General features: G+C 45.0%; 1 protein-coding gene and 1 long non-coding RNA gene across 2 annotated transcripts; both read right to left on the bottom strand.

The window, feature by feature from the left end:
• Positions 1 to 6,589: 6,589 nt before the first annotated feature.
• On the bottom strand, positions 6,590 to 8,460 carry LOC136545500 (uncharacterized). The gene is made up of 5 exons (XR_010781057.1): positions 8,348 to 8,460; positions 7,753 to 7,977; positions 7,644 to 7,676; positions 6,903 to 7,000; positions 6,590 to 6,744 (listed from the first exon to the last, which is right to left on the bottom strand). It is a non-coding gene; the product is annotated as an uncharacterized lncRNA (long non-coding RNA).
• A 5,984-nt stretch (positions 8,461 to 14,444) lies between these two features.
• On the bottom strand, positions 14,445 to 15,044 carry LOC136543566 (UDP-glycosyltransferase 91D1-like). Its single transcript, XM_066535973.1, has one exon. It carries the CDS (start codon positions 15,042 to 15,044, stop codon positions 14,445 to 14,447), a length of 600 nt encoding a protein of 199 aa, XP_066392070.1.
• Positions 15,045 to 22,301: the final 7,257 nt, after the last annotated feature.

Raw genomic sequence — 22,301 nt, 5'->3', positions numbered from 1 at the left:
CGTACGTTTCGATACATAACACGTGCATCTTCGTCCGATCGGTTCCCCATATATAAACGCGCGCCGCTGCCCCTGCCCGTCTGGTGAGCGAGCTGCGTCGTCGTCGCCTCACACGCACGAACCCAACCCCAAATATCGTATCTAGGAGCAGATGGCAACGCAAGTCGACGACGCCCTCGCCGACGTATTCCGTGGCCTGCCGTTGCGGAGCCTGGCCGTAGTCCGGTGCGTCTGCAAGGCGTGGCGCGACGTCGTCGACACCCGCGCGCTTCTACTCCCGCATCTACACCTCCTACCGCGCACCGTGCGAGGAGTCTTCATGAACTACGTAGGCCACCGTGTGACCCTCACCACTTCGCCCGTCCCTGCTCGTCGTCGACGATCCCCGGAGTAGGTGGCACGCTCAGCTTCTTGCCCGACGACGACCACAGCCGCAGGTCAGTCCTGTACCACTGTCGCGGCCTCCTCCTCTGTGAAACTGAGTGGGGTGGCGAGCTCTACGTGTGCAACCCGGCGACATGTCGGTGGACGGTGCTTCCCCCGCCTAGCGCAGATGGCAAGCGTCATCAGCATTACACTGGTGCGTACGTCGCGTTTGATCCGGCCGAGTCGCCGCACTACCAGGTTATCTTGGTTCCAGCCGTGCCGGCGGCGCCATATCGCTCAAGGACCGCCGGAGGAGGGCGGAGCAGGAGCGGTGTGCACTGCTGCGGGAAGAAGAGAAAGACGTGCCCTTCTGCTTGGACAGGTTGTGTTAGACGCTTAGGATTCATCTAGATGTAGTACTAAGGATAAATTGCTTACTGGTTGATTCAAATCGAGTAACAATGAACTTGGGATAAGAAGGCAGAGAGAGTAGAGGGGCCATATCTTCGGGCTTGGCAGATGAGGTAGATGAGGAAGTAGCCGTCATTGTAGCGGGAACGCAGTGCGGGCGGTGAAGTCCGACGCAGTGGTGGTGATGTAGAGGCGACGGTGAAGTCGGTGGCGGCTTCCCGTCGCTGGCAGCACCCTCCCTCTAGATCGGTTAGCTTTAGGGAATGGTCGGTGGGGTGCCTGTTAGCTTAGGGGAACCTCGTGCCTTGTGCCTCGCCTCCACCTCCCTTTTATGGTGCTGTGCGACGGGGGCCACCAACCATAAAGCGGTTGGACGCCCCCGATAAGGGCGTGGATCCAAGGAGCCCAATTGGTGAAGATTAAACTAACATTCTCCCTCTTGATCTCACCTTATGTCTTAAACTTAACTTACTTTTTCTTTTTCACATTTCATCACAGAACAGTGCATAGAGCGTGCTTCATCGTCACAGTCAGTTATCATTAGATTTAACGGCTACAATACACCTCTCTGTTTTAAAATAGATACTCAACTAGGCCCTTAGTATCCAGAAATCATAGGCTTTTTCATAAATCCATGTCGATTGTGTGTTCTCTGAACGCACTGGGTGGTAAACCTTTGGTAAACAGATCCGCAAGTACTTACTCGGCACTTATGTGCTCAATGCTTTCAAAATGATTCTGGATTTTCTCCTTTGCATCATATACCGTAGTGTCAATGTGTTTAGCAGCACACTTAACTTGTTGTCTTAGGAGTTAACTTACTTTAAATGATTATTGTTGTTTTCTACCATTGTTAAATCCGGGTACAAATTTCCTTAACCTCTTTTTGCCTGTTCCTTAAGCCTCATGACAAGCTATACTATGGTATGCATCATTGATGACACCACAACTGTTTCTTTGGAGCTTTTCCATAATAATACTCCAACTGCGAGTGTTAGCAACGGCTGTGGATTTCACTACATATCTCGCCAAGACTTAACATTTGTACTCTCAACTATTTGAGAGTAATTGTTCTTTTTTACTCAACATGAGGCCTATGATACTTTACAAAATTGCAAGACATTCTCAACTCAATTCCAGTGATATATCTAAACTGGACTTCTGCCAAAATATCCCGGATACATAAACTACGTCAGGGTAAGTTCTTACTTGTACTTGTACACACATCAAGCTTACAACAGCTGAAGCATATGGAACCATATTCTTTTGATCGATCTCATATTGGTTCTTGGAACACTTAAAGTTCCCAAATCTATTACCCTTGACTATAGAAGCAGGCGTAGGTTTACTCGCATGTATACTTTACTTCTTTAGAATCTTTTCTAAGTATGCCTTTGTGATAGTCCTAATACCCCATTTTCTTATATCTCGATGAATTTTGATTCCTCAAACCAATGATGCTTCACCAAGATCATTCACATTGAAACTTGAGGACAAAACTTCTTCTCCAATGATAGATTAACATCACTACTAATGAGTAGAATGTCATCTATTCACATGATGTGGAAAGTGAATTTTTCATTCTTGAGCTTTGCATAAACGCTATTGTCCTTCTCATTTTCTTTAAAACCTAAAACTTTCTTATCATTTTATCAACTTCAAATACTACAGTCTAGAGACTTACTTTTAACCCATAAATGGATTTCTACAGGCGGCATCCCTTATGTTCTTTTCTTCCATGACAAAAACCTTTTGGGTTATGCCATGTAAACGTTTTCATATAAATTCCCATTGAGGAATGTCGTCTTTACATCCATCTAATGTAACTCTAAATCGTAATATGCCATTAACACCATTATGATTCTAAAAGAATCCTTACATAAGACTAGAGAGAAAACTCTCTTTGTAATTTTTTATTCTCTTTGTGTAAAGCATATTGCCACAAGTCATGCTTTATATCTTTCTACATTCCCTTTGAAGTTATATTTTGTCTTGTAGACCCATTAACGGTCTACTGTTTTGGCTCCATTAGGAATTACTTCTAAGTCCCAAACATCGTTGGTATTCATCGAATTCATTTCAACTTTCATAACTTCTTGCCATTTAAACGAGTAAACGTTTCTCATGGCTTCTTCAAACGAGGTGGGATCACCCTTCATTTGAATTTATTTACTAACATAGACTTCATAGTCATCGGAAAACTAGTTTACTAATTCTTTGAGACCTTCTAGGGCCTCAGCTACTGGCACTTTCATATGGGGCTGTTGTTGCTCTTCATTGCCAAGATGCAATTGATTCTATAAGCTCCTGTATTACAAGATCTTAGTTTATATTATTCATCTTCTTCGAAGAGCCAATAACATGGTGTTGTATGAGTTATACAACATCAACAGGTATTGAGAAATTCGTTGTTTTGAATGACTGAAGTGGGCACGCAGTTCCGCTTCTCTTCAAGTCTTAGGTCTCTACATACCATGCTCCCCCAGATCTTCCCATCTTTCTAAAGATAGTGTATCTTTAAATTTCTTATTTTGGGTTTAATCCGTTAAAACCTCATATGGAGCTTTAAGCACCACCTTAACATCTTTGAGTTATGTCACTCTCAAACTGAGAGAAAAGTAAACAATTTAACTAATAGATTGTGCTAAGTTTCATATCCATCTCAACTAATCCATGGCCTCCAATCTCCACAAAATATACCTTCTAGTCTATATACATCCTATTAAACCAAACAACCATGAGTGTTAACATATGGTATATTTTTCTACAGGGGTAGGAACACATTTTGCAATAAAAGTGGAATTTCTCATTAAATGGTATCCAATATAGTAAAAACAGTAATTCATGGTGCATAATCTAGGAACAAAATTTGTTAAAGATCTGAGAAATCCAAATTTCTAAGGATGTTAGGATGGCAAATTTTATTTCATCCTTGCTTCTAAAATTTGTCTAAACAGTCTAGGAAACCAGCAAAGGCAGCTCTTGAAAGGCATGGAGCCATGGACAGAAAAAGGAGATGAAGTTGTACCTTGGCAGCTGTCTAGGTGAATAATTCATATGAATTTCACCAAGCTATCAGGTTCCTTCAAAATCTTTTCAATTTTTTGCAGACAAGGAATAATGTACATATATAAGAAAATATAAGATGTACTTGCACCCGTATCTATTATTATGTCTATAATGGATAGTCAGTTTTTGTACTCCCTGCGAAAGAATGTGTGGTAAACTCAAAATTGAGGAAATAATAATAAGAATGCAAGTAACAAGTACATACTCCAAGATGATAATCAAATTAAACTGGACTACCTATGCCTGCATTACTTTTCAGTTGTGTTCAAATTAAAACCAGGACTCCCTAATATCGAGACAAGTCTCTAATGAAGTCATCCAATCTGCATAGTAATCATATCTCCAAATTTGAAACCAGAGACCACCTTCAGAAATCATAATAATAATCTATCAATGTTGAAGCTCCTTGCGACTGGTGTTCCATTTGATCAATATGCACACAACAGAGGGAGACAACTTGCTTGGCATATAAGGGAATATAATTTCTCAAATGACACGTAGTCAGGGAAGGAAGGCAAAGGAAATGAGAAAATCTAAATCATAAAGACACATGTTTAGTATCATGTGCTAGAATAAGCATTATAATCCACAAAAAATAATTGTGGTCTGTTGAAAGGTCCTAATGGCTAGAGGAGGGGTGAATAGCCTAATAAAAATTTCTACAACAACACTTAACAAACCGATTAGACAATTATGAGGCGAAGCAAGTGTTGCGCTAGCCTACTAAAATTGCAAGCCACCTACCACAATTCTAGTTTATATAGTATGTATCCACATAATAGCTATATCACTACACTAAGTTAGTGTGCTCTCAAATGCTAACTAAAGAGCCACACTAACCAAACTAACAAGCTCTCACAACTAGCTACACTAAAGAGTTTGACAACTAGTTTACGGTAATGTAAAGAGAGTAAGCAAGATAGTTATACCGCCGTGTCGATGAGTGAACCAATCAATCACAAGAATCAATATCAATGAAGACCAATCATCTCGGAATCAAAGGATGAACACAATGATTTTTTACCGAGGTTCACTTGCTTGCCGGCAAGCTAGTCCTCGTTGTGGCGATTCACTCACTTGGAGGTTCACACGCTAATTGGCTTCACACGCCAAACCCTTAATAGGATGCCGCACAACCAACACAAGATGAGGATCACACAAGCCACGAGCAATCCACTAGAGTACCTTTTGGCGCTCCGCCGGGGAAAGGTCAAGAACGCCTCACAATCACCACGATCGGAGCCGGAGACAATCACCACCCTCCGCTCAACGATCCTCGCTGCTCCAAGCCGTCTAGGTGGCGGTAACCACCAAGAGTAACAAGCGAATCCCGCAACGAAACACGAACACCAAGTGCCTCTAGATGCAAACACTCAAGCAATGCACTTGGATTCTCTCCCAATCTCACAAAGATGATTAATCAATGATGGAGATAAGTGGGAGAGCTTTGGCTAAGCTCACAAGGTTGCTATGTCAATGAAAATAGCCAAAGATATGAGTCATAGCCGGCCATAGGGCTTAAATAGAAGTCCCCACGAAATAGTGCCGTTGTACCCCTTCACTGGGTACTGATCGGGTTGACCGAACGCTCCGGTCCAACTGACCGGACGCTGCTCCTCAGCGTCCGGTCGCCCGATGGTGGCCACGTGTCTTCTGCGTTCAACAGTGAACATTTGATCTCAACGGTCGACATGTTGACCGGACGCTCCGACAGAGCTGACCGGACGCTGGACCCTCAGTGTCCGGTTGTTTACAGTAAGGGTCCAAAACGTGTTTTTGCCAACCGGACGCGTCCGGTCAAGCTTGACCGGACCCTGCCAGCGTCCGGTCACATTGTGACTTCTTACTGTGCTGACCGACAACACGACCGGACGCAGCCCTTCAGCGTCCAGTCGCTGAGCGACCCAGCATCCGGTCAGTTGACCGACGCCAGCATCTCACTGCTACACATGACCGGACGCGCCGGTCCCTCAGAGGTCCAGCGTCCGATCACTGTATAACCAGCGACACTTACTCGTTTTCACTTCTAACTTCTCCACCCTTGCTCAAATGTGCCAACCACTAAATGTATCACCTTGTGCACATGTGTTAGCATATTTTCACAAACATTTTTAAGGGTGTTAGCATTCTACTAGATCCTAAATGCATATGCAAAGAGTTAGAGCATCTAGTGGCACTTTGATAACCGCATTCCGATACGAGTTTCACTCCTCTTAATAGTACGGCTATCAAACCTAAATGTGATCACACTCTCTAAGTGTCCTGATCACCAAAATAAAATAGCTCCTATGGTTTATACCTTTGCCTTGAGCTTTTTGTTTTTTCTTTTTCTTCTTTCCAAGTCCAAGCACTTTGATCATCATTATGATATCATCATCATTATGCTATGATCTTCATTTGCTTCATCACTTGGAGTGTACTACCTATCTCATGATCACTTGATAAACTAGGTTAGCACTTAGGGTTTCATCAATTCACCAAAACCAAACTAGAGCTTTCATCTGTACACAGAAAATAGGTGCTTGGTAAATCCAAACAGGAAGAGAAGTGCAGTATCTGACCTTATCTACTACTCCATATGCAACATTCTCATATCACCCTGCACGGCTGCTAGCTCAACCTTGCCGCGAAAGCGTTCTCCGGGAAAATTCAGCTAGAGCTCATGAATCAATCGATGCTTTGCAGTCCAAACCTCATGAGCCCAACAAATTGCAGTTCATCCATCAAATGGACTCAGATTTCTCGAGCCAAGATCCACACAAATACCAAAATCACACAAGAGATCGATGGAGTATGCGCTGCCTGTGCTTCCTTCTCCACTTCAACCACTCGTTAATCATCCTGTAGTGGCGACGGTGGTGACCAATTAAAGTGAGCTCGTCAGAGCTATTGAAGCAACTGCATATAATTTGATTTGTTGTTAATAGTATAGCAGCATATCCCAGCATTACACGCCTAATTTCTAGGTGCCAAGAGTATGAAAGCAGAGTGAGAACACCATGGCAGCCTCCTAAAGCCCTAGTATAATATTAATATAGTACATATATGAGCTTTACCTGTTTCAAATGCTCTAGTCTCTCCAGCACAGGAAGGAGCTCATCAGCAAATGAAGAAATACCTTTTGCAGAAGCACTGGGACAGTATCAATGCCGAGCTGCATAAGGGGTAAAAACATAAGTTTGCAGGCATTACTTTTCATAAAAGAAAATAGCATGTCCCTTCCTTTACAAGGTGAAAATCACCAACTTATATAAGCCCTTGTTTAGTTCCACTCCAACTTCCAAAAAGTTGCTATAGTACCTATCACATCGAATATTTGCGGCCCGTGCATGGAGCATTAAATGTAGATGAAAAGAAAAACTAATTGCACAGTTTGGTGGGAAATTGCGAGACGAACGTTTTAAGCCTAATTAGTCCATGTTTGAACACTATTTGCCAAATAAAAACGAACATACTACAGTAGCCCCAAAATCCAAATTCCTAGAACTAAACAAGGGCTAAGAAAAAAAGCATTGCAAAGGATCCTATCATATAGCTATTATGTGACAAGCACCATAGTTCTATGTGGATCAGTAGTTGATTTATGTGAATCTGAGACAAGCACTTATATAGATATATAAAATCAGTAGCGGCAGCGGCAGCATCCATAGTTCTATAAATCAGCCGATTGATGTGCTTTGACCTACGGCTGCTGCTACTGGGTAGAAAGCAGTAGCTATAGAAAAACAAAAAAAAGAAAGAAAGGTGTAGATCCAATTACCACTCAAACATCACAAAATTGGGTAGTATTAGATTACCTGGAATGAAGCAAAGTAGCCTTGATTTCGGATCTGCACATAGCATAGAAAATTAGAACTCCAATTTATTAAAGAATAGCAAGAATAGAGTGGTTCCTCTGTGTCATACCTAAAATTTTCATTCGATTGGTCCTGGGCCAAGCAGGGTCTAGTGGTGTGCCATTGATTTTGTTTGCCCCAAGCCAAGGGAGTGGGTCTCGGGGATGAGGATGGACTTGCACGCGAACTCCTTGCCGTTGGCCCGCTCCATGCAGAGGTACGTAGTGCCGAACTAGCCCTGCCCGAGCAGCACAGACTCCGGGACCACCGCTGCCTTCGCCTCCGCCGACGACATCTGCACAGAGAGGCAAACATCAACAACTCAGATCCACGCTGAGGGAGACGGAGTCCGCCACGAATGCCGTCTCCTGCTCCCTTGGCAGTCCCTCATCCTCTGCCTCTTCCGTGGCAGAGATATGCTGGCCGGCCGCCGCTACCACAGCTGCGAGAGGGCGCAGACTCGCTGGCCGGCAGCCCGCTGCCGCGGGCGCCCTGGCAACTGACGAGAGCGCGGGCCTCGGCAGGCGGAATAGCAGCGATCGGCGAGAGGGGCGGCGGGGAGAAGATTTGGAGTCCACGGCTCCGCGCAGCCTGGTAGATCAGCGGCAGCACATCCAGCATAGGGGGAAGGAGGGAGAGGGGTGGCAGACAGCCGCAAGACTCACCAGGATCACAGAGCACGTGCAGCGGGCGAGGGCGACGGTGACGGCATGGGTGCGATGTCCTGCGATGCCGGCGGGTGAGGGTGAGGGCAACATCGGAGGCAGGCCAGATCCACCGCGAGGATTGAGTGCAGGTGCAACCGATCAGGCGAGGGCGAAGTAGGATTGTAGGAAGGCAAAATTCCTTGCGGTGATTGTGTTGGATTTCCATTTTACCTCGCGCGTCATGGTCTTGGCGAGCGGGCAAGGATCGCAGGGGAAAGGCAGACCCGACGACTCCAAATTTTGTCGCACGATTCGGTTGTGTTAGCAGCTTTGGTGTCGCAACTGAAATAGTTACGAATATTTTAGTTGCAAAGATAAAGATTTGGCTACTGCTTAGTCATACATGGACATAATATCTATACATCAAACAAATATACATAGCATAGTAACATCGCAATTTTACCTTTCTATGCAGGCTCTCATTGTCATAAAGTAAGTATCAAATAATTGAAACGCCAGCGAATGCTAATGAGTACAGAAACCATATTTGGGGAAATTGCAGAATGGTGTATGTTTCGGAATAGTCCATGATCATCAATTAAAGATCTGGATCCTCAATGAAATATGTGGTCAGATGGAGTGGGCTCTGAAGTATGAAATTGCGGTTGGGCACTATGCTTAATATTTAGCATCAATCGCTTATGATTCAAGTGGTAGACAACACGATGGATCTTGGACTATAGAAAAAGATATTGAAATCCAAGATACTGACAATGATGTTGAATCCCTATCAGAAGAAGAAAATATTGGAAGCCAGGATACTGACCATGATGTTGAATCTCTATCAGAAGATGAAAATATTGGAAGCCAGAATACTGACCATGATGTTGAATCTCTATCAGAAGAAGAAAATATTGGAAGCCAGGATACTGACCATGATGTTGAATCTCTATCAGAAGAAGAAAATATTGAAAGCCAAGATACTGACCATGATGTTGAATCTCTATCGGAAGAAGGCTATGAGTGGGACTCTGACAATGATGATACTTTTACTATTAACACTGAAATTAACACTGAACGCCAAGAATACTTCGACTATGACCAACATCTTAACATTATTGGATCCCATCCCTATAAGGAAGTTGTCTTTATGGTTCGACGGTTTCAGGTTGTTGCCTACCATTTGAATAGTACCAAAATTCACGCCCAAAATATTGCTATCATAGCTTTTGGAACCATATACGTGAGTCATTCCTTTACACTCCATGCATGATTGGAGATCTGCTTCATGGAGACCAAATTGGTGGTCAGAGCTCATCTGAAGATTCATATAGTTTTAGTACAAGGCGGACAATTGAACATACGAGCAATTGTAACAGTTTGCTGATGCTTTACTTTCTTCTTATTAGGTTAATAATTATTAATCAAGAGTTCCTTTTGCTTATTTGGCTACTGTCTTCTAGCATTATTTTTCATTTCAAATGTTTGCTACATCAGAATCTCCAAACTGTACGTGTAGTCTTGCCGTGTATGTTTTATTTTAGAATAGTATTCACCGGCATGATCACGTGGAAGTTACACTTTCGCGACCATGCATGAGGGTTAAAAGTTCTCAACATCTAAATGTCAAGAATAGAAAAAAGAGAAGAGAATGTAAACCGCTAGCTAGGGCACTCCCACTACCCACGTGGTCACAGGCATAGAACACACAATAACCCCCTCACACAAGCACGTACATTGTTGTTTTGGTAGCAGACATATTTGCTTTTTCTCTATGTTTTTATTCTTTTTTAACCTCTCGCGGTGAACTATTGTTTTACATCAAAAGGTCATTTGAATTGCAAGCAAAACTCTTATTATTATGTATTTGTGGGCAGCATGCACTTGGCTTTATTTTAAATAAATGTAGTGGTGAGTAATATGGGGTTTTGGTATTACTTTTTGTGCGATGGTAATGATAGTTTACTTATCAACATATATATGGACCTTTTAGTTTATTTTTTCACTAAATAATATAATAGTTTCTAAACCTTGAGGTCAAACCTGGGGGTTTCTTTTGTTTGCTAGTTATTACTCACTCGATTTCAAAATATGGTTCACTTTAGCTTTGTCGCAAGTAAAATCTCTCTAAATTTGACCAAGTTTATATAAATATGCTTCAACATATACAATATTAAAATAGGTTCATTGAATTATCCATGAAAAATGCTTTCAACATATATATGATTCATGCATTGGGATCTTACTATTAGGACTTTAGAGATACTCTCTCCGTCCCTAAATAATTGTCGTTGTTGGTGTGCATGCCACAAGTTTGACTCGATTTATAGAAAATACGTGCAACATTTGTATGTCCAAATAAATTTATTAAAAAACTAGATTCAAATATATTTCTAATGATACTAATTATGTACCACAAATATTAATATTTTTAATATATATTTAGTCAAAGTTGTTTCTTGGGAAACGAAAACAATAGATATTTAGGGACGGAGGGAGCACTTAGCTTCTAGCGTCTCCATGAACATTGCAACACATAAGATCTTCTTAATTTTTAGCATATTAATTTAATCTCGACCACAATAGTTTAGAGACCAATATAATTAAATAAAGGTGTATACCTTTTTTCTTCTTACAACACGTAATGGTAGTGGCAGGTAATTTATCGACATGTATAGGGCCATTTCTGTTTTATATTTCTCGTTTTTTGCAAATGGAAGGGGGATTATATTAAAACTCGGCATAGTACATTCCCAAATTACACATAAAAAAATCTGAAATATAAAATACATAATATTCTATGTAGATTCTTCTATCGTCTTCTTCCCCCAATGACTTCCCTCGAACGCAGGAGCCAAAGTGCAGTTCTTATGTCGAATTCAACAACCAACTCACATCAAATTGCAAGATTCGGGAATTATGTAAAATAAAAGCCTACAAAAAATAGGGTACTACAACAGCCTAGGTAAATTTTTCCTTGACCATATTTAAATTTGCCACATCACCACGTTCATAGAACTAGAGAGTTTCAACTTAAAAAAAACTGAACAAGAGAGTTTGAACTGAAAATCAGAGACAATCCCACAAATGCAATGTTGACTTAAACTGAATCTCTATTGATTGGAAGATTTGATCAGGGGCCAGTTCTGACTTCTGATAAAGTGAAGTACTCTGCATCATGGATAACAACTTTCTTGTTGCAGGGTACTCCCTCCATGCCTAAATAATTGTCGTTTTTTTTTTGTTTCCGCCGTAAGTTTGACTGGATTTGTAGAAAAGTGTGCAACATTTGTATCTCCAAATAAATTTATTATGAAAATAGATTCAACAATCTGTCTAATAATATTAATTTAGTACCATAAATATTTATATTTTTTGGTCCGTTTGGATGTAGATATTGGACGGCTAGCATTGAATTGGGTATCAATGCCAAATTAGACTAGTATTGGAAATTGGCTACAATACCAAATCAGATGTTTGGATGTACATGAAATTGCTATTTGGATTCTAGGGACACGGCAATACCAAATAAATGTTTGGACGTACATCTCGTTGAATTGAATTGACTCGTCTTCTTCCCCGCCCCGTAACGCCGGAGCTCTGGTCCACCACCACAATCACCCCCGCCGTAGCCTCCTTCGTCCTGCAGAACCCGCCGCCATGGTGGTGTCCCCGCACCCTGTCCTTCTTCCCGGACCAGCACCGCGACCTGTGCCTGATGCTGGTGTCGGTGCCGCCGCCGCACTCCCACTCCCGTCGTCCAGGAGGAGGTGGCGATGGCGGTGCAACCCGGCAGCCGAGTGGTAGGCCAAGGAGGCGGCGCTAGGGGTTGACGAAAAAGGAGACGGGGACTTTGAGGAAGTCGTCGGAGTTGAGGAGGAAGGAGACGAGGATGTGGTCGAACCTGAGGAAGAAGGAGAGGATCTTACCGGAGATGAGGAAGAAGGACATGATCTTGCTGGAGATGGGGAAGATGGGCCAGGGAGATGCTCGGGTGAGGAAAGCCTGGGGGTGCCGTCAAGGTTCGGGAGGCGTCGGGGCAGCGCTCGGGCGAGGGAAGCCTGCAAGGGGCTTCGGAGGGAGGTGCCAAGGTTGGGGCCGGCTTCCGACGAGGGAGGATCGAGGTTGGGGCCCGAGCACCCGGCAATGGAGGCGGCACGGGTCGGGGAGCGCTGTGTGAGAGAGAGGTACACGTTTCAGCGCTCGCTTGATTCCAGCGAATACAGAGGGGTAGGGCTCTGTATTGAAAGAGGTCACTTCTAGTTGTAGATCAATACCAAGGAATTGGAGGTGTAATACCAAATCTCAATTCGGTTCCCAATTCCATGCTCCAATATCTACATCCAAACATGGTGTTATATATATTTAGTCAAAGTTATTTCTCGGGAAGCGAAAACGACAATTATTTAGGGACGGAAGGAGTATCTAGCATTGATAGCAAATTAGGTTCACACTTGAACAAGTTTCAGAAAAGTTTGATTACTCTACTATATATGCACAGTTCTGGAATTGGATGATCACAGGAAGGACACGAATTGAATTACTACTGAATGTATATGCAAAATACCTCTCTGAATTACTATTGAATGTATGCACAGTTCTTTGAACATACTCACAGAAAATTTACTAAACTAGAGTCACTGAACAACACAAACTCTAGGAAAGTACTAATTTGATAGTATGCTATGTAATCAAAGAGAGGCCGAAAAATCTACAATTCAGTTCTCCAATTTCTACAAATTTGCATTTTATAGTCCAATGTGCTGTTCAATGTGCAGTTTAGCGTTTGAGCAATATTCTTTCAGCAAGTTATGTCTAGTTAAATAAATAAATTTGTAATATGCAAAATCACTGGTTTCACTCTACTGAACCTAATTTTGGAGTCAGGTGATGATATTATTCTTCAATCTTGTGTACGATACAGTTACATGAATGAATAGACAAAATGAGAATGACCGTTACTGAGCTCGCCAAATAAACATGTTGTCTTCTTTTATTCACCGAATTTTCAGAGCTCGCCAAAACTGAGACATTTACAGAACATATCAACAAGAATGCTTTCCGCCCTGGGATGCGTTGCAGCGGCAACACTACCCTGGGAGGAAGGACTCATCACCACAGCCTAGGTATCCTGCATTTTCCATCCAAGCCAAGCATGCCGACTGCTATTGCTCCCACCTGTCGGCCGATGACGGAAGAGGGGGAACAAGTAGAGCCCAAAAGAATTGAGATATCGAGCCACCCCTAGAAATCGATTTTTGAAGATGAACCGAAATCCAGCCGCCTCTAAAATTGATTTACGAAGGTCGGCTAGGCGAAGGAGGCGTCGTGGGGGCATAGCGGCGGGGCCGCAGGTGGCGGGAGATGGCGATTGAGTCAAGGAAGGACGGGGAGTCATGTCGATGGCTAGATGACATCAGGGTAACACGATGAAGGGCAGCAGGAACAGGCTTGACGGCGGGGACTCCGCTGAGGATGGGAGGTGACCAACGATCGGTGGAGGAGCCATAACTGAGAGTGGTTTTCACAACAAGGTAGAAGAAAGGGAAGTTGAAGGGGAACTGTAGCAGCTGAGCAGGGACAGTCGAATTGACACCTGATTGTTACTGTTTGTCACCTGAAATTGACACCTGATTGTTACTGTTTGTCACCTGAAAAAATTGATAAAACAGAGTGTAAGCAATTCCTTTGGTCTTCCTCATTTCACTTCTCCTATGTTTCAGGTGTCCGAATTTTAAGATGATTTCAGACACCACTCTTGTATCATCAACTAGTACAAGTAATTGTAACTTTTGTTATTTGTAATTTATCTTTGTGTCATAATATATTGAATTTTTGTCCTGACTATAGAAATAATTGTAAATAATAAATTTGTTAATCGTCTTTGTGCTAGCATAAATCACATTTTATCGGGTTTGTAATTTTGTCTGGTTTTTTATTCGCGGATCCGAAAATTGCAAATTGTGCCTACTAAAATTGCAGCGTGCTAAAGCTACAATTTTAATACAAAATATATCCAATAGTCGTTGCCCGAAAGGAAACTAAAATTTAAACACGTGAATTTTAGCAAGTCGCTTCTCATTTTTATTGATGGATGGATACATTGCTCTTCGTCCTAATAATCTCCTCGGCGCTGCAGCAAGTGCTCGACCAGCTCATCGATGTAGCGCTCCTGCGTTGCCGTATCCCGAAGAACCTCCTGCAATCCCTTGGCACTGCGCGAGAACTCCTTGCCTTCCTCCTCCATCATCACCCGCCGCACGGTCCTCGCGACGTCCTCGCCGCGGAACTCGCTGCCGCAGTCATCCCAGGGCACCTCCAGGCCGACCCGCCGCTCCGTCATCAACCGCGCCGTGAGGCCCTGGTCGGCGAACAGGGGCAGCATCACCAGCGGGTGGCCGAACAGGAAGCTCTCCATGTGGGAACTCCACCCAACGTGCGTCATGAAGGCGCCCACCGCGGCGTGCACGAGCACGCGCACCTGCGGCACCCACCCGACGCGCACCACCCCGCGCGCGCCCACGCGGTCCTCGAACCCGTCCGAGAGCTGCGGCCGCTCGCCGCCGACCGGCTTCCGGAGCGCCCAGAGGAAGCGCACGCCCGCCAGCTCCAGCCCGAGCGCGAGCGCGCGGACGTGCGCCGGCGTCAGCGGCGCCTCGCTCCCAAACGCCACGTAGAGCACGGACCGCGCGGGCTGGGCGTCGAGCCAGCGCATGAGCCCGCGCTCTCCTCGTCGTCGTGCTCGCCCTCGCCGTCGGCCGCCGCGGCACGAACGGCCGCATCGTACGGCGCGAGGAGGCCCGAGGGGAGGACGGGCTTGCCGTAGAGGTCGCCGAGGAGGGTGCAGAGTGGGCCGTCGACCTCGTGGCTGTAGCGGCACACGATGAGCGGGCAGCGCTGCGTCGTCTCCCAGATGCGGCCGACGTCGGAGATGCCGGACACGTTGGGCTGCCACGCCCCTGCGACCAGTGGCGGAGCCAGGATTTTTAGACAGGGGGCAGCCAAGTTTAATTAATAGATTGCTATAATCGAACTCCCAGGGAAGATAAAGATTAGATATACTTTACCAAATATATCACATATAAAGTCATGGTTTCATATTTTTCATTACATAAAAGTTACTGCAAGCAAAAATATTCATAGAAACTAACCTTTTTCATTTTAGTCTTACTCTGCGTGTCTTCGTATCGTAGAAATTATCAATAAGTGTATCGAGTGTATCAGTTGTGAACTCAATTGCAATCTTCTTCTTAATATATATTATCAAACAATCTCTCACAAATTCATCTCCCATTTTATTTCGGAGTCTTGTCTTCACAAGTTTCATTGCAGAGAATGCCCCCTCTGGCATAGCTGTCGAAACTGGTAGAGTTAGAACAAGCCGAATCAATCTGTCTAAGAAAAAAATGCTTAGTATTTGCCATCTATAAAAATAATTTAGGATAATAGATAAAAAATGAGGGATGTTATATAACCTGTCAATCAAATAATAGTCATTTGATTTTCTAGTTTTAGCTAGTCGACAGCATAGATCAGCAATAGTTGATAAATTCTGGAACTGTGAATTTGCGAGGACATCAAGCTCATAATGTTGTAATTGATGTCTCAAGTTATTTCTTTCTTGTTCAGAAAAATCAGCAGGATAGAACTTTGAAGCTAGCAGGCAAATATTATTAATTTTAAATGATCTAAATGGATCTCTAGGATCCAAAGATGTACACAAAACGAGAAGCTCTGTGGCTTGTTCACTGAACCTGCTATTTAACTCATGTAATTGTTGATCAATAGCAACTGTGAAAATGTCATATTTGTAGTGATGCTCAACTGATAGCTCATTCTCAGCACGAGATCGAATATAGTCCGCATAGAAGGCATTCATATTTGGCACTTGTATTCCTTGTTTTATGCAAAATGATATCACATCATTAAGAAGGGCACTCCAGCTATGATCTCTTAAACTTTGTGAAGGATCAAGATGCCTAAGAGGGGGTGAATTGGACTAATTCTAAATTTTTTTGCAATAATCAAATTCTATGGTTAGCCCAATTAACTCCTTGTGCCTAGAAAAATGTTTCTATTAAACTAACGCACAACGAACTTGCAACCTATGTTCCAAACTTACTCTAGCATGGCAATTCTATGAATGTAAAGACAAGTATTGAATTGCTCAAAGTAAATGCTCAAAGTAAATAGAGAGAGATGAACGCGGCGATGTTTTGCCGAGGTATCGAAGAGTCGCCACTCCCCACTAGTCCTCGTTGGAGCACCCGCGCAAGGGTGTAGCTCCCCCTTGATCCGTGCAAGGATCAAGTACTCTCTACGGGTTGATTCTTCGACACTCCATCGCGACGAATCACCCAAAGCCACTCACAACTTGAGTTTGGTCACCCACAAGCTCCGTCGGGTGATCACCAAGCCCCCAATCACCACCAAGCCGTCTAGGTGATGGCGATCACCAAGAGTAACAAGCACGAACTCTCACTTGACCACGCGAAGCCAAATGAGAAGATGGATGCACACTTGGCTACTCTTGATTCACTAATGAGGCTACTCTCTTGGATTCTCAAATCTCAATCACCTCACTAGGACCTTGCTCTTCTTGGCCCTCACAAATGTGTTTCTTAGCTGTTGGAATGAGCAAAAGTAACTCCACACACGAGTGGAGCTTCTATTTATAAGGCAGCCTGAAAAACGAACCGTTATGAGCTTCTGCGGGGTAACCGGACGCTCCAGTCATGTTGATCGGACGCTCCGGTCAGTTCAACCCGCAAACTAGTGATAAAGTGTTGACCGGACGCTGACAGGGTCCGATCACCACTGACCGGACGCGTCCGGTCGCATAAAACTCTCACTGGATGCTTACTGTACTCGACCGGATGCTGAACCCCCAGGGTCCGATCAGTACTGACCGGACGTGTCCGGTCGCAGATTCCCTTCACTAGAACCTTACTGGAGTCGACCGGACGCTGCCTCTCAGCGTCCGGTCACTTGACCACTCCAGCGTCCGGTCGCACCAAACATAATCTGCCTGATCAAATGAACTGACCGGACCCTGCGGCCAGCGTCCGGTCAGCATTTGACCCTCCATTCACTTCCAACTCTCGATCATATATGAATGAAGTTTGCTCCAAAGGATCTTAGGTATTCGTAGGAGCTATCTAGTGCTAGTTTTAACAAGTGTGCACCACACCTAACTCACTAGACTCACCTAGGTCAAGCTACCCGTCCATACCCCCCTTAATAGTACGGCCAAAGGAAAAACAAAGTCCTAAACTACTCTAAGTGTCTCTCCAACTCCAATCGACACTTAGAACTAGTCATCCTTAACCTTGTCGTCCATCCTTTGAAAACCGAAACGATTTCCATCGTAGGGGCATGACCACCTTGATTGTCCAATCGATCTCCATTACCATGACCTAACTTAATTGCCTCTACAAAACACACGTTAGTCATAGTAATCTTGTATTGTCATTAATCACCGAAATCCAACTAGGGGCCTAGATGCTTTCAATCTCCTCCTTTTTGGTGATTGATGACAATACCACCTCGAGTATGTGAAAGAGTGAGGTTTTTGACGGGCTTGGTTCATATAAGCTTTTGTCAATAAGAACAAAAGAGTTAGGCAAGCTTATATGACCCAAGCCAACACAATGTACTCAAAGGATATGAATTAAGCAAGAGTACAAGTAACAAAGCTCATTTGCATCGTAGTATAAACGCGGAAGCAAAAGCAAATGAGCATAACACAAGTGATATGACATATAAAGGAATTCAAAATAGAGAGCACACATGTCATATCTCACAATCACGTAGATAACACTATCACATAGATATAATAGTATGCATGAAAGTAAACACACGAATGCATAATAGTAATAGTGTATCACACAAATAAGACTCCAAATGTATATAATAGACTAATAGCTAATTAAGACTCCCCCTAAACGTCGCTCCCCCTGAGTCTACATACTCAAACCCTCTCCCCCTTTGGCGTCAAACACCAAAACCTAAGGGTCGGTCGGTGGGGCTACAGCGGACGAGCCGGGTGCTGAAGTACGTGGAGCAAGATGAAACTGGGCGCCATCACCATCTGACCCTGAGCTCTGAACAGACTGACCCTCTGTGGCTGGAAGCATCTCTGAAGCGGTTTGGGTCTGTGCTGGGGCAGGTGCTGCCTGTGATGCTACTAGTATGTCTATCGTAGGATCTAAAGATGCGACAGACGAAGGGAGTCTCTGAGTAGTCATGACAACTGGAGCTACTGTAGAAGGACTGGCGGCATGCATATGAGGCGGTGTAGGCATGCCTGTCAACTCGCTGAAAGATGCTCCAAGACTCCTAGAGACTGACGTGTCAGGCACAAAAAGCAAGGATGACTGCTTCGGTGTAAAGCCCATCTGAAGTGGTGTGAAACACGGGGCTAACACTAGCGAGGATAACCACTGGGACACCTATACTGTGGGAGAGGCAAATGGAGCTTGAGGCTATCCCTGACTCTAAAGCCCACTGGGCTATACTGCTGGAGTCGTCATAGTGGTGGTAGGCTGAGCAAGCTGGGGCAAAAACTATGGCTGTGGGGCCCCAAGTGTTGTTACTACATGCTGCATAAATCCCATAAGCTGTTGCTGCATGAGTAACTGCTGTTGATGCATCTACTGTTGTTGCTGCTGAAGGAGCTGCTGCTGCCACTGGAACTCGTCCTAATGAGCCTGAAACTATGCAAAGTTGGTAGCTGTCTCCTAAGCCTATCGTGCCTGATCCTGCTGCATCCGCTCAAGAATATTAATCAAGGCGGGGTCCATCTGCGGTGTAGGTGGAGCTGAGCTGGAACTGCTGGCCTTTGCATCATGTCTGCGTGGAGGCATATGAGGAATCGACAGATAGTTGTATCTGAGCTGTCACTAGACTCTGTCACCTCCTGTTGTGCCTTAAGCTGCTCCTCCTCAGTAGCGGCTATGCCTCTGATAATCTCGTCCTGCTGAGCTGTTGACTCTGGAACATTAGGATGATGGCTAGGCTGAGTGGGTGCCTGTGGTGTGCTGTGCCTGATCCTTTATGCCATGTTATAAGCTGGAAACTCTGTGGTGGCACCTCTGTACTCGGCAACCAACTCTGGGGTCCTAACCTACATAGACTTGAGCATCAGGAATGTGATCCAATGTGCATATGGAAGCTGTCTGTGACCCTTGAAGCCCTTAGCTATAGTATCCTCTATCTCTGATAGAAGGAGGTCCCAAATGTCGAACACAATCTGCTGCATCAGGGCATTAAGGAGCCAGAGTTGTAGGCGAGTCAGACACTCTCTATATCCCAACCTGGGAAGAAGTGTCCTCCTGATAATAGCCTCTAGCACTCAAGCTGTAGTAGTAAGGTCACTGGGGTTCCTCCTCGACCCCTCACTAAAAGGCTCCTTGAAACAATGGCGCACAAGGTCTGTAGGGGGCACCAAACCACCGTGTGGGTGCCTGGGAGGCTCTTGCTATCCATAACATATCTCATGCAATCTGACAGGCTGCTCCTGTAGCCTCAGTATCTCCCTGGACCTAAAACTCATCACCCTGTAGTCTCTGCCATTGAATGCAAAGTGTATGATGTTATGATGCGGGTCAATGTAGAGCAAAGCATAAAACTGCCGAACCCAAGATGGTACATATACTCCTGTCCGGCCAATCAGATCTGTCAGCCCCGGCAAATATGATAAGTAAGGGTGGATATGCTCTCCAGCTGCTGCCATAATAGCCTCAATAATGCACACTCTCTAAGATCGAAAGACTGCCCCACTATTCAGATATGCATTGTAGAAGTCTTCCTAGAGCAGTGTATAGAAACCCTCTGCTGCTCTCTCATCCCTATTCAGAGGAAACCACACCTCAAACTCTACAAATCTCAGCTGCCGAACCTATCTGGCTATGGTGGCTCTCAAGTCAAGATGTACCGCTGGAGGCGGACCCTATGGTCTAGGCGGTGGGCGTGAACCCCTGCGCTATGTAGCTGGCCTCGGTGGACTGTAGCACTGGTATGACTAGAGCGGCGTAGCTGGGGTGCCTGCTCGGTCTCCTCAGCCTACTGGCCCTCCTGAGTCTCCTGAGCTGGCTGAGGCTCTGCTAGTGGGGGCTGCTGCTGTGGCTCCTGCTTAGACTCCCCCTGAGGCTGAGGCTCCTCAATAGCTAGACGACGTCCTACCATCATGACAGTCCTAGGTGGACCATCATGAAGACGCTCAGCCTCCTCAACTGCTGCCCTCTGTGCAGGTGTAAGCTGTTGATCTACAATGACCACACCACTGTGAGCACCTCCTCTCTCGACATGCTCTGCGGCCTCAATGACTGCTGCTGCTCTCGTTGTCTCTACGTCGAGGTACTTGCGCTTCTTAGATGTAATCTGCTTCGTCGCCTTGCCTTTAGGTCCTACAGGCTGGCGAGGCAGGGGCCTCTGATCATCATCTCCTGGACCACCACCAACGTTCTTGGTGAGAGCCATCTGATCTGACAAGAGGATGAACTGCCGCTGACGAAGATCAACTGTCAAACTGACACTTCCAAGGCTTGGCCTCGATCCTTACTCGCGAGCTTGGCTCTGAGTTAACTGACAACTGCCACAAGAACCTCAACGGCACCGACTCATTGCACGATGGAATAGATGGATATACAAATAAATACAATATATCTAATAGATGCGAAAACCCTAGGAAGCAAGCAATGTAGGTACGAAATTGAAGCGATGGGCATGCTACCTGATGATCCGCGATCCGAGAAAAGAAGAGACGTCACGCGGGGAACCTTGGAACCGGCTAGGGTTAGGGTTTGCGAAGCACTTCGATGAATCGGTGGCCCTGGATGATTTAGGTCAATGCATTGAAAATTGAAAGGTTCAAGATCAAGCAAAGAGGATGATGTGGCCTTACCAATGAGGAGGCAGGGCTAGGGCATGGCAGGTGCGGGCTAGGATGGCGCTCGTTGCTTGGGAGCAGATGGCGGCGCGCGCGGGTGATAGAAGACGACGTGGTGCTTGGCGAGGGCAAGAGCAGGGCTGACGGTGGCGAGTGACTGCAGTGGCGCACGGTCGCAGCGGCGTTTCAGCGCGGGACAGCGGTGGCGTGAAGACGACAGCGTGGGCAGGGACAAGCACGGCAAGCTCTTCGGTGATTTGGGACTTGTGGCGGCTAGGGTTAAGTCAAACGGCAAGAGATGAATCAGGTTATATGAGGGTCCCCTCATGACAGATACAGAAATAGAGTTAAGAGACCTGATGTCGCACGAGATCCACTGACCGGACGCTCCAGTGGTAGCGACCAAATGCTACCACCCAGCATCCGGTTGATTCTAGAGAGGTCCAATTCCTCTGGAATCACGACCGGACGCGTTTGGTGGTCCATCACCGGACACAGGCAGGGTCCGGTCAGTTGCCTTGAACTCCATGTAGATCGACTAGATCGACTGGACACTGGATCCCTTCCTGACCGGACGCACAAACGTAGCATCTGGTTACTCCTTCAGCTTCTGTTCACCTCCTGTGAACTGACCGGATGCTGGACTGCAGAGTTCGGTGTAGCATCCGGTCACCCTTTTCCAGCAGATCTTCACTGTTCCTTTGCGCTGTCTGTTCCCAATCAAGTCCCAACTTGAATAAGATCCAAATAAACACCAATTGGGACTGATGTGAGTGACCTATCTCAAACCCTCATATTTTTCAAAATATTTTGCCTTAGGCTATAATTCTTTTTAAGAAAATAGGCAATAAGAGGGCAAATGGAATAAAACGACAAAACAAAATCCATGCATATGCAGTACTTTGTAAGTAAATCTAGTTGTTTGTCAAGTTTGATCCAAGGTTAAGCTTCTTCACACGCTTTTCGGCGGTTATCTTAACCATGTTAGACAAGCCCTATATGCATTACCAAAAATTAAACATGTTGTATATTACAATGGATGCAAGGGACAACACAAGCTCAATTTTTAGTGAAGTTACTAAA

This window comes from Miscanthus floridulus, chromosome 3 (genome assembly GCF_019320115.1).
Source record: "Miscanthus floridulus cultivar M001 chromosome 3, ASM1932011v1, whole genome shotgun sequence".
NCBI classification, from domain to species: Eukaryota; Viridiplantae; Streptophyta; class Magnoliopsida; order Poales; family Poaceae; genus Miscanthus; species Miscanthus floridulus.
This window is presented reverse-complemented; position numbering and strand designations above follow the sequence as displayed.